This window comes from Mugil cephalus, chromosome 21, assembly GCF_022458985.1.
Source record: "Mugil cephalus isolate CIBA_MC_2020 chromosome 21, CIBA_Mcephalus_1.1, whole genome shotgun sequence".
NCBI classification, from domain to species: domain Eukaryota; kingdom Metazoa; phylum Chordata; class Actinopteri; order Mugiliformes; family Mugilidae; genus Mugil; species Mugil cephalus.
In genome coordinates, this window is record NC_061790.1 from 20,032,915 (window position 1) to 20,044,955 (window position 12,041).

The 12,041-nt window shown below is 39.1% G+C and overlaps 1 protein-coding gene across 2 annotated transcripts; it reads left to right on the top strand.

The window, feature by feature from the left end:
• Positions 1 to 229: 229 nt before the first annotated feature.
• Positions 230 to 11,135, top strand: stxbp6l (syntaxin binding protein 6 (amisyn), like). Of its 2 annotated transcripts, none has more exons than XM_047574385.1 (7): positions 230 to 396; positions 2,357 to 2,524; positions 4,485 to 4,615; positions 4,706 to 5,024; positions 6,550 to 6,648; positions 7,848 to 8,005; positions 10,207 to 11,135. In XM_047574385.1, the coding sequence occupies exons 1-7, from the start codon at positions 375 to 377 to the stop codon at positions 10,228 to 10,230; spliced, it is 921 nt and encodes a 306-aa protein (XP_047430341.1). In that variant the 5' UTR covers positions 230 to 374; the 3' UTR covers positions 10,231 to 11,135. The 2 variants fall into 2 exon arrangements, with proteins under 2 accessions (XP_047430341.1, XP_047430342.1); XM_047574386.1 differs by having other exon boundaries at positions 6,550 to 6,642.
• Positions 11,136 to 12,041: the final 906 nt, after the last annotated feature.

Genomic DNA, 12,041 nt, shown 5'->3' on the forward strand with positions numbered 1-12,041 from the left:
GTTTTTTTTAATACTAAATGTCTGTTATTTTAAGTGTAAGGAAAATTTCACAGGCTCCACATACGTTCCTCCCATACACATGAGCGTGTCCAGTAACATCCATAAAAATGTCTTTGATAACGAAAGCTTGCAACAGAGGGCTCTGCTGTGACACAGCTGCTGATTGTTCTTTGACTTTAACCACGTGTCTCTCACCCTCATGAAACGGGACAGCCTATGGCTGATTTGTGCGTTCACAGTGAGCGCGCCCCCGATATAAATTCATGACAGAATCCTTGGAAATGTTTAATTTAACAACCTACTAATCTAAACCACTAACACACTGCCCTCACTGGACTAGAAAGCCCGTCCACACTCCAGCGTCAGGCATTTGGATGGCAAAAAGGACAAGACCTGGTAGGAGGAATTCATTATAGAACCAGAATCATGATCATAAAGCTAGTTTAGAAAATGACAAGATTCATTTATCAATAGTTTGATATATTAAAAAAAAAAAAAAAAAATGTAATCGGTGCCTTAAATGTATATGATGTTTCAGTGTAGTAAAAATGTATAGCACAACTCAAGTTTTACTCAAGACTAGGTTTTTGTTTCATTTTTCTCACATTCTTTTTGAAAAATAATTATTTTTACATGAAATGGAAATGAGAAAAGACCTTTGTGGGTTAGAATATTTCCACCAAAAAGCATTAGCAAACACTCAGTCTGAAACTCCAAATTTATCTAACAGAAGAAAACCAGACAGTAAGTAAGAAAACATAAGAAGGACATGAAAAAAGCAGTCATTTTAAATTTCAAGCTCGTGTACAAGCTTGTTAATGGTAATGGCAACAAGATTGTGCAGCTGCTACCAAATAACTCACTAGTTATTTGGTAGCAGCTCAGGGATTGTGAGCCGGTGTGATTCCACAGCTCAACTACACTGGTGTGAGATGGGGAAGGTTTAGTGGTATCAAATCAGTCTCTGCATGCACATAACAGTGAGATGCAAATCTGCCTAAATGGCTGACAAAAATACAGTGCAATAAGGGACAATGTGTTGATACGCTCAATGCGATGCTTCTTCTGTGTTGAGTTTTTTTTTTTTTTTAATCATTTAAAGCAGAATTTCATTTATTATTATTATTTTTTTTTGTCCTTAAAGGTTTTATTAAACATGAACCTTTTTGAAAAGTATGGAAGGATAAACAGAATGTTTAGGTCTTTACCGGGTTATTTGCACATTACATGACTCTCATTCTCTGTATGAAAGGAACACTGGAAATCATAATTTGCAATATATGAGGGGATTTCTTAGGTGTCCAGAAACACATTAAATGCTTGGTGGTGGTGGTGAGGGTGAAGCTGAGTTGATTAGGTCTATCCTAAGTTACTAAGGTAATGGAATTATATAATCAAACCTTTGTGAACCTAGACATTCTAAATAAAGTCGATACCACTCTGATCATAAGACAGCTGAAGTTAAACGATGTGTTTACGTCGTAGTTATGGGCTGGATTCTTTTCAGAACAGTTCATGAGTTCCTCTCTATAGAGCTAAGCTTTTGTTAGGCCAGGTGGGTCAAAGGCAGCTCTAAGAGTTTCTGATATTCAACTCCATAGTTGATGAAGCACATTCAGGCAGGGCAGGAACAGCCATGTAAGGTCTGTTGTATTTGATGTCATCTAAAACTCTTAATTACTTCTTTCCAACACTGGCTATCTCACTGTATTTACTTGCTTGATATAGCTTTGTTTAAAAAGGCACTAAAAAAATAAAAACATAATTTGGAAACAGAAATGCAATAGGCACTAAAATGAAATATATACTTCAAAGAGACCTCAAAAGGAAAAGAGAAATGACTGAAAGACACGCTGAGGAGAGCAAGAGCTACAACTAAGAATCAGAGAAAGAAGGACGTGTTGGCCACGTTACTGTGGGTCCTGCACAAACTTTAAAATGGGCTTAATGTGGGACTCTCTGAATCCTGTTTTAAATGTCTCCTCCTCCTCCTCCTTCTGTTAAATGTTCAGGTTTGAAATGATTATGCTGTGAGTCATTTAAGATTTATTTCGCCTGACACTCGTTATTTTCAAATGTTGGTTGCTACATTCACTATGTTGAAAGGGAAGTACAATTGTTCTAGTGGAGTATATATCAAGATTTACAGGATATTCAATAACATCAAGGCTGTATTTCACATACTTTCTGATTTGTTGTTTTAGTTAGTACTGTATAGTATGTCAGTTTCTGCTGTCCACCCCCAAGTCTCTCTTTTGCCTTTGTAACTGAAATTTCCCACCATCTACACCATCTGGGTAATCTGGTATCTAAACACCACAATAAGTACAGTGATGTCCATATATCACTTGTGTAGGTCTCAGGACTACAATGAACATTCAGTCTGCCATCAACAAAGAGATCTTCATTCCTCGGGGCGAGCGGATGCTGGTGGCAGTGGAGGTGAAGAGGAGGAAAAGGAAGAGGATGTCTTTCCTGCCTGTTAGAGCCAAAGATGATTATACCACATTTATCTGTGTGTCAGGTAAAGATACGGACGCTCTGCCTTTGGTTGAAAATGAGCCAAAATTACTAAAATCAGTAAAAAACAAACAAACAAACAAACAAAAAAACAGTAACAGCAACTATGTCATTTAATGTGGACAAAACAATTTGTTAGCATGGTTAATTAACAAACTGTATGTTAGTCCCATTAATTTTCTTAAAATAGGCATCACCCTTTCAGGCGTAGCCAACCACAAATGACAGCATTGGTTTTCTAGATGTCTAACTATGCTTCCACTTGACTTACATCTGTGTGAATTGTGGCTATTGTATCTTAAGGCGGGAGTGTTTATAAGAAGAGAGGAGTTGTTACAAACTCTCAAAAAGTCTCGGGCATCATCAGCATGTGACCCTAAGGCTCAAGGCCTCTTAAACCATAGTTATAGAAGATGAGGGAAAAACTAAGAGCCAGATTTAATGAAATACTAGAGAATAGGAGAATACAAGGAGTGGTGGAGATGTATTGGGGTCTACGGACATGAAAGACAAAGATGTGAAGAAACTATTTAAGTCAACCAGTGAAACGTAAAATAGAATAGAATAGAATAGAATAGAATAGAATAGAATAGAATAGAACAGTTGTTACGTGGTTACTTGGTGGTTGGCAGGGTCTGGTTATTGTGGACAAATATTGTTGTGCACAAAAACAAACAAAAACATGTTGAGTTGCATACTTGCTATCCTGCAAGGTTTTGCCAGTTTTGCCAAAAGTCTTGATTGATTAATCTGGTTTTGCTCACTCCACCTACTGTTAAAACTAAATAGTACAATACAGTCAAGAGCAAGATCCTTGTGTAGACCATTTGCTTACTGCACATTGCAGCGAGTCAAAAAACAAAACAAAACAATAAAATTCAGCTTAGCAGCTCCATTTGGCAGGCCTATAATAATAGGCACATAATTAAATAATAGGCGTAGAAACATAAGACTGGCAATAAAAATTGACACATGCAACTAGTTATTAGATGCACCATGACTGCAACTATTAGGGGTAGCTGGGGTGAACCACTCCATGCAGCAGAAGGTCGGGAGGTTAGTCAGCAGTTAATAGGGGAGGTGAGCATATGCCAACTTCCTGAGGAAGACATCTCTGCTGGGTTTTCCATATGATATGATATGATAGGGGTATGCAGTCCAGGTGAGGTTGACCAAGATCTGCAGGAACTTAAAATTCTCTACCACCTCCTAGTTCCTGCCCGTGTATACAGAGGGCAAAATTATCAGTGCACTTGGTTTTCTTGAAGTCCGGTATTATTGCCTCAAGCTCAAGTGATGCTCCACTAGTACTGGGTTCCTTTTTTTCTGGCTTGCAAATAAACCAGATCATTCTCATAGACTTTCATATATAAAGGCAGCCTTTATTTCAAAGTGCTGAGACGGAGACTGTGTCATGGGGATTTTTCAAAACCTGTAAGCAAGCAATTCAAGATTAGCATTTCAGATTTGCTTCTACAAAAGTGGAATGCACATGAATCTTTTTTATATTAGATAAAAAAATCAAAGGGGCTTGTGCTCTTAAAGAAAGAAGAAGAAGAAAATATTCTCAATGGTGGTTTTTAACAGTGTTACTTTAATGTGCAACGAAGCTACAGTGACGGTGAGAAAAATGAAACCTATGGTCTACCATGGGAGTTTATTTATATTTACATATTATTGCAGAAAAACAGACTGATAAACCAAGTGTGATTTTTGAATGATAAAAGAAGACCTAAGCTCTCCTGTACCAGTGTCATGAGGTCAGCCTGAAGACCTTGTAATTTGACTTAAGACTGTCATTTATTTCTTGACACCACCATCCACCAACATTCCTTTCCCATTTCATACTGCTCCGCCCAAGCTGTTGTTGGCTTTTTGCTAATGTTTTAGCTTCTTCTTTTAAAAGAAGGTTTAAAAACAGAACGTTTATCTACTCAGTATTTGCATACTATCTGTTTACATAGTGACCAACACCAAACCACATCAACTCCTCATTACAAAGGTGAAGAGGTTTGGAGACTCCACCTCGTTTACCAGGAGGTCCCAGTGGATGGTGGAGCAGCTCCGACAGGTCAATGGAATCAACCCCAACAAGGTCAGCAGCATTCAGACATTATGTTCTTACCAGCATTGATCTCTTGAAGTTGTTTGCAATCCTTAATTTTTCTACACTCTACTCTTCCAGGACAGCTCAGAGTTTGACTTGGTTTTTGACAATGCTCTGGACCAGTGGGTGGCCAGCTCAACAGCAGAGAAGTGCATCTTTGTCCAGATCCTGTATCACGCTTGCCAGACCTACTGGGATGGGAAAGCAGGTAGTTTGGGAAAGCCTGTGAAGCTGGACAAAGCAGGCATACAGGGGGGAGCAAGTCAGAGTTTTGACAACGAGGCTGGAGTTGTTCCTCGTGATCATTCTGCATCCAGAACCCTACAGGCACGACGGAAAAGCTACATTCCACCCAAAAAGACAGAGTTCATCAACTGTCAGTCCAAACTCACAAGAGGTAATTCAGTTTATGATATGTTGGAAGCCATTTAGTTTATATGGCATGTGAAACAAGCTTGTCAGTACTGAAATAGTTCAGTTAGCTCAGCGCATTAAACTGAAGATCTGAATGTCCTTCGCTCAATTCTGGTTTTTGTAGCACCATTGAATTTCATTTCAAACACCCTTGCAGTTTTTTCTGTGTTTTCTGAACCTGACTTCCTCCCACATTTCAAAACACATGCATGTCTGGTTAATTACTGGTTCTAAATTGGCTGCGGGGTTGCATGCTGTTGTCTCTCTGATTTAGGCCTATAATGGACCAGCGACATGTCTCACCCAAGACATGAATGTGTACTACCAAATGGACCATCTGATCTATGCTGATTGGTTCAGAGCTGGTCACGTGTTTCATGGGCACCAAGTTATATACATATAACCAACATTCATCCATAGAGAAGAGGCAATAACAGAGAATAAAGTTGGATTAAAAGTTAAAATATGCCACAGTGCAGCATAAGATCGGTAAAACACAAGGGGAAACACAACCCCAGTGAACAAAAACATAGAAAGTTATGGGAGCAAAAGATTAAAAAGAAGAACTGGATTTCAACTGATATCTACCTATAATGTGAGGTAAATGTCCATGACCCTCTTTGACATTTAAGATTTATTATAAAGTCATACCATCACTAATATGTTCCTTGATCTCAAATACGCCCAACACAGCTTCACAAATGAATGAAGTTCGAAGTTTATCAAGCCTTATGCTAGCCTTATGCTAGCTAGTTATCTAGACTAAAGTCTTAGAATAACAGCAGCTACCATCATATATACTGTGAAACCCATGTGTCCATGTAATTTATGTTGATGTAAACAACTTCAACTGACACATAACCTCAGTTACCTCAGTTACTAAGTTATTATGGCTAACGTGCTAATGTTTTAATGATCATACTAAATAACAATAAGACTAGTCAAATTTTTCTAAATAATTTCAAACTTTTCTCAATGATGGATGAACACAGAGACTGAGGAGAAGGTAAACACAGCTCCATGACTGATGATTGGGCTACAAAGCATTTTACAATTTAAATCACATGTAAGATATTTAAAGTAAGTAGAAGGTGGGATATTTAAGTGAGGGCGTTTTACATATTGACAGATGTTGGCAATAACATTTATAGGCCCGTTAATGGTGAAAATAAATGATTTATTATAACGTAGCACATCCGCCCCATAGGGTTACAACGTAGAATCTTCACTCCAATGTAGCAAACATGGTGCCCATGATTTAAGTTGGCCAGACTCTTTCTAATATACGGTTGCCTTTTACTAAAATAGTGTGACCCCTAGTGGACAACTTAAGAATTTCATTGAAACACTGCAGTTAATATATTCTGTTATTTTCGCTTAACAGTTTCTACCTACCAACCACATTGTAACCTCTACTGGTCTGGTTTTGTCCTGCAGGCAAAGGATGAGCAATTATATGGTTGTATGTGAATGAACCTGCTTGTGATCTGTCCTTTTTGTGCTTTTAGATGCTCACACCCTAAACTTGGTCATCTACCGCTGCAAGGCCTTTCTGAATCGAATGAAGAAGATGGTGACGGCAAATCAAGGCCGTTCAACAGGTCAAAGTACAGTAGTGTCTACTGCAGCAGCTTCAGCTAAAGTCTGATTGGCTCTAATATTTATGAGACAATCTCATTAGTCCATAGCTAACCCTAGCTAAAAGAATAATCATGAGCATTTACCAGACTGTTTAGTGTGTAAGGGATAAACACAGCCACATTCACAATGTGGCTCTGGAAAACCAAAGCTCTTTCACAAGTTATGCGGTCATATCTTTTTTCATACGTACATTTTTCAAATGTTTTCACCCACTAAGCAACATATTTTTGTTTCTTTCGATATAATTGCTTGAACAAAACATTATAATACTGCAATGCCCATATTTACATTGAGTTATTGGTCAGTAATTGAGGACGTGTAAGGCGCAAAATCTACAGTGTTACAGCAATTCACGTGTTGTCGGTATTTTTATAATATAATTCACTTCCTCAAAATGATTTTACGTGGGACTATAGAAATAAAGACAGCTTTTGTAATGGATACAAAGGCAATTTCGGGCAATTTGTTAAATGTTCTGGCTTTTTCCTGGTCAACCCAGGACCTGAAAACACAGAACTTTGCGTCACAGTCTTCTCCCTGCCTTCACTTTGTACCGTTGTGACTTCTCATAATATCGTTAGCTTGAGTTCCTGGGTTATTTTCTCTTCTGTCTTTTTGTCCATTGTCCTCACTGTGCCTCGCTGTGATGTAGCAGTGAGATGAGAGCGGACTTTGTTCACTCCTGGGGAGGTCCATACAATAGTGTTGGTCTTTTGGAGGGCATTGAGACTGAGAGGGAGCCTGGCACACCATTGAACTCATTGACATGGCCAGTGTAATGGACGAGGACGTGCCAGGTTGCACGGTTTAACTTCATGTGAACTTTCAAGTGTGAGGTGTTAATCACAGTACAGTATGATGCTTCAGGGAATCATTTCCTTTTAATGGTAAACTTGCTAGATAGAAGCTTATGTCACGTACAAGTTTCATACACAGCAACAAACAACAGAATGCAATCAAGTTCTTTTGGGGTGGTGATAAAACGATTTTATCCTGCAGCCCCTGAAGATCAAACTCGACGCTATGTCTATATCTATTTTATGCACAGTGAGTTTATTTTAGTAGGAAACTGTGTATCTTTGCAGGATTTGTGTTTTAGTATTGTATTTTACTACTGCCAATGCTCTGAATACTCAATAAACTGTCTTCACATGCTCACTGACAGGTCAGACTAGGCATGGTGTCAGAGAAAGAACTGTGGGTAATGTAGTCCAGAAGATGAGCGTGACTCTGGGGGAGCGTGGAGACAGACTGACTCGTGCTGAGGACAAGACCATGGAACTAATGCACAAAGCCCAACAATTTGCAGACACTGCTCATAAGGTGACACACACTGAAAATATGTAAACTAACTGTCAAAAGTTTGGACACAACTTCTCATTGAATTTAATGAGAAGTTGTGTCCAAGCTTTTCAATTTACAATTCAATTAAATTTTATTTATGTTTATATATATGGCGTCAATAACAATACAAATTGTTTCAAGACGCTTTACAAAAACTGGCCTGAAACCTCCAGAGCGAGCCTGAAAGGGGATGGTGGCAAGACAAAAGTCCCTTTTAACAGAAAGAAACCTTGAGCAGAACCCAACTCATATGGAGGGACCCATCTGCTGAAGGCCAGCCGGGTAGAGGCAGAAAAGAGAAGAGAACAGCAGGAGAAATGGGATAAAGATATACCTGTCATAGAAACATACATCTGACCAAAGCAAACATGTAGAATCTGATGATGATACACATATACAGTGGGGGAAATAAGTATTTGATCCCCTGCTGAATTTGTAAGTTTGCCCACTTCCATAGAAATGATCAGACTCTGGTTTTTATGGTTGTTTACTGGTTATGGGTATAGACAGAATATCAGTCGAAAATGCATAAAAAACACACAATCTAAAAGTTATAAATTGTTATGTATTTTATTAAGGGAAATAAGTATTTGATCCCCAAGCACAACACAAGTCAGTAATTTGTAGAGAAACCTTTGTTGGCAAGCACAGCGATGAGACGTTTCTTGTAGTTGGTCACCAGGTTTGCACACAGCGCAGGAGGGATTTTGGCTCATTCATCTTTACAGACAGTCTCTAAATCCTTCAAGTTTCTTGGCTGCCTCTTGGAAACTCGGAGCTTCAGCTCCCTCCACAGGTTTTCGATCGGGTTAAGGTCTGGAGACTGACTAGGCCACTCCATGACCTTAATATGCTTCTTCTTGAGCCACTCCTTTGTTGTCCTGGCAGTATGTTTTGGGTCATTGTCATGTTGGAAAACCCACCCACGAGGCATCTTCAGTGTTCTTGCTGAGGAAAGAAGGTTTTTGTCCAAGATGTTACAGTACATGGCTGCATTCATTGGCCCCATAATGCGGTGAAGTTGCCCTGTACCCTTTGCTGAAAAACAGCCCCAAAACATGATGTTTCCACCTCCATGCTTAACCGTGGGTATGATATTCTTTGGGTCATACTCACGTTTTTTCATCCTCCAAACACGGCGGGTCGAGTTAATGCCAAATAGCTCAACTTTGGTTTCGTCAGACCACAGCACTTTCTCCCAAGCCTTCTCTGAGTCATTTAGATGTTCACTGGCAAACTTAAGGCGGGCCTGTACATGTGCCTTCTTGAGCAGGGGGACCTTGCGGGCACTGCAAGAGTTCAATCCATAACGGCGCAGTGTGTTGCCAACTGTTTTCTTGGTGACGGAGGTCCCAACTGCTTCCAGATCATTAACAAGCTCCTGCCGTGTTGTTTTAGGCTGCTCCCTCACCTTTCTCATCATCATCCTCACTCCATGAGGCGAGATTTTGCTGGAGCTCCAGACCGAGGACAGTTGATGGTCCTTTTATGGGTCTTCCACTTGCGAATAATGGCACCAATAGTTGTCACCTTCTCACCAAGCCTTTTGCTGATGGTTTTGTAACCTATACCAGCCTTGTGCAGGTCTACAATCTTGTCCCTGACATCTTTTGACAGCTCTTTGGTCTTGCCCATGGTGCTGTAGAAGTTGGAATGTAAGAAACTGATTCTTAGAGCAGGTGTGCTTTATATACATGACGAGTTAAGATCAGGAGTATTGGTAATTAGTTGACTGAGCACAGCTCCGTGCCACATGCGCACCAGCCAATCTGTAGGAGCCTGAATTCTAAGTGAATTGTTGGGGATCAAATACTTATTTCCCTTAATAAAATACATAACAATTTATAACTTTTAGATTGTGTGTTTTTTATGCATTTTCGACTGATATTCTGTCTATACCCATAACCAGTAAACAACCATAAAAACCAGAGTCTGATCATTTCTATGGAAGTGGGCAAACTTACAAATTCAGCAGGGGATCAAATACTTATTTCCCCCACTGTATAAGATGTTGCTGATGATGACATTTGACATGACATTTGGAGAATGAGGAGAAAGAGGAATCATAGGCAGGTTGGAGCATTGTTCATCCAGGTTAAAATGAGCAATGACTGGTAGAGTATATTACATTTGTAATTTTTTTTATTACGACTAATCTTTATGTTTCCTTTCCCATGCAGCTGACTCTGAAGTACTCAAAATAGTACTACTACTGGAAGACGGGGTTGAATTCTTCTGGAATCCTGTAACATGGAAACTAACATGTTAGTACGCAAGTGGAGGAAAGTGACTCAGGCTTTCGGCTATCACTAAAATGCTTCTTTCACAACTGTGTGCAGCGCACAGAACTAAAAAATCTGTCTTTGTGATTTTAATGTTTGCTTTTCACATTTGGGACGCCACTTCCCATGTACTGAGGATTGCCTGACCTTGTGACAGTTAATGGACTTCTTTCACCCTAGAATTACAGTACTACAAGTCTGACCTAAGCTAAGAGTACTGCTCAGGGGGAATGACATTTAATGTTTTATTTGATTTGGATACATTCTGTATCTGGCCAGTGTCTGAATTACATTTGATATGACTTGTTATGTTTCATCTTATACTGTTGTGAAGTTTGGTGTCACCACCTGTCACTATACTTTTATGCGGGTGGGTAGATGTGCGTGTAGTGCTGTGTCATTTGTGTTGTCCTTTACGTTCATATCCGTGTCTCCACCAACTGCCCCTTTCTGTTTTTGTTGTCTTTATCGCATTCTTGTCTGCGTCTGCAACTGTCTCATTGTGTTTGTGTTTGAGCTCTTGTCTTTGACCGCTGGGTGAAGTCAGGTAAGTTCACCAGTTTTTTGAGAGGAGTCCAATATCAGCTTGATCAAGCAGACTGCATAGAAAAGTCTAAATAATACTTAATAGACCTTGAAATACTGGCTTCATGTTTGCATCTCTTTTTTTCAGTACTCAGGTATAGGACTGATTTAAAAGTGAATGAAGGACTTGATATGCTAAAGAATACAAGGGAATCAAGTCAAACTGAACTTCTCTTTAATGTTTTGTGCTTGTTTGTATGTGATGTGCTCTTGTCTCTATTAAATATTGTGTTGAACAAAAATTTGCTTTTGGAGAATCATTTATACACTGGATTAAAACACTATACTCTTCAGGCAGGACCACCGTAATTAACAATGGAATAGTATCAAAGGCATTCATTTTACATAGAGGAACAAGGCAGGGATGCAACCTTTAGCAGTTGCAATTCGTCAGAATCACAGTATCCAAGGCATCTGTGTTTCCAGTTACCATCACAAGATCAGCACATATGCAGATGGCATTTTGTTGTACCTTCAGTTCACATCCAATTCACTGCACAAAGTCATAAATCACTTTTCAAAAATATCAGATTACTCAATAAACTGGACCAAATCTACCATCTTCACATGGTAGGAGACTGGATGGCTACATCCCCACATGCACCCCCTCCCTTGTCTGTTGGCAACATTAGATACTTCGGTATAAATATTTCCACTGGGCTGCCAGAGTTGTTCATATTAAACAAATCCGAGGTGAAGATTATCTCAGCTGTTGGATGAGCTTGCCACTCTCTCTTACTGGAAGAATTACTACAGTCAAAATGTCAATATTACCCAAAATCAATTATCTTTTCACAGTGATCCCAATCTAACCTAGTGTCAACTGATTTCAATCACTGGACTCTATAACAAAGTGGTATTGGAAAAATAAAAAAATAATATAAATAAATAAATAGACTAAATAAAATAAAAACAAGGGCCAATTTCGCAACATCACAAAAAAGTAAAACAGCAGGTGATCTAGAGGCATCTAACTTTCATTTCTATTTTCTCGACAACCAGTTACAATATTTTTATAATTAATCACAAAATATAGCCTCACTCATGAACAAAAATGAGAACAATCTCAATGGACACCCATATTAATATCCAGCCTCCCATTTCTTAAAGCGCATTCAACAACACAGTTATTTTGACAGCTATGACAG

Bases quoted from the DNA above. Each gene is read 5' to 3' on its own strand.
- stxbp6l (XM_047574385.1), top strand. From the start codon at position 375: ATGGCAAAAAGGACAAGACCTG. The intron at 4,616-4,705 runs GTCAGCAGCATT...CTACTCTTCCAG, and splicing joins ATGGAATCAACCCCAACAAG to GACAGCTCAGAGTTTGACTT. The intron at 6,649-7,847 runs GTACAGTAGTGT...GCTCACTGACAG, and splicing joins AGGCCGTTCAACAGGTCAAA to GTCAGACTAGGCATGGTGTC.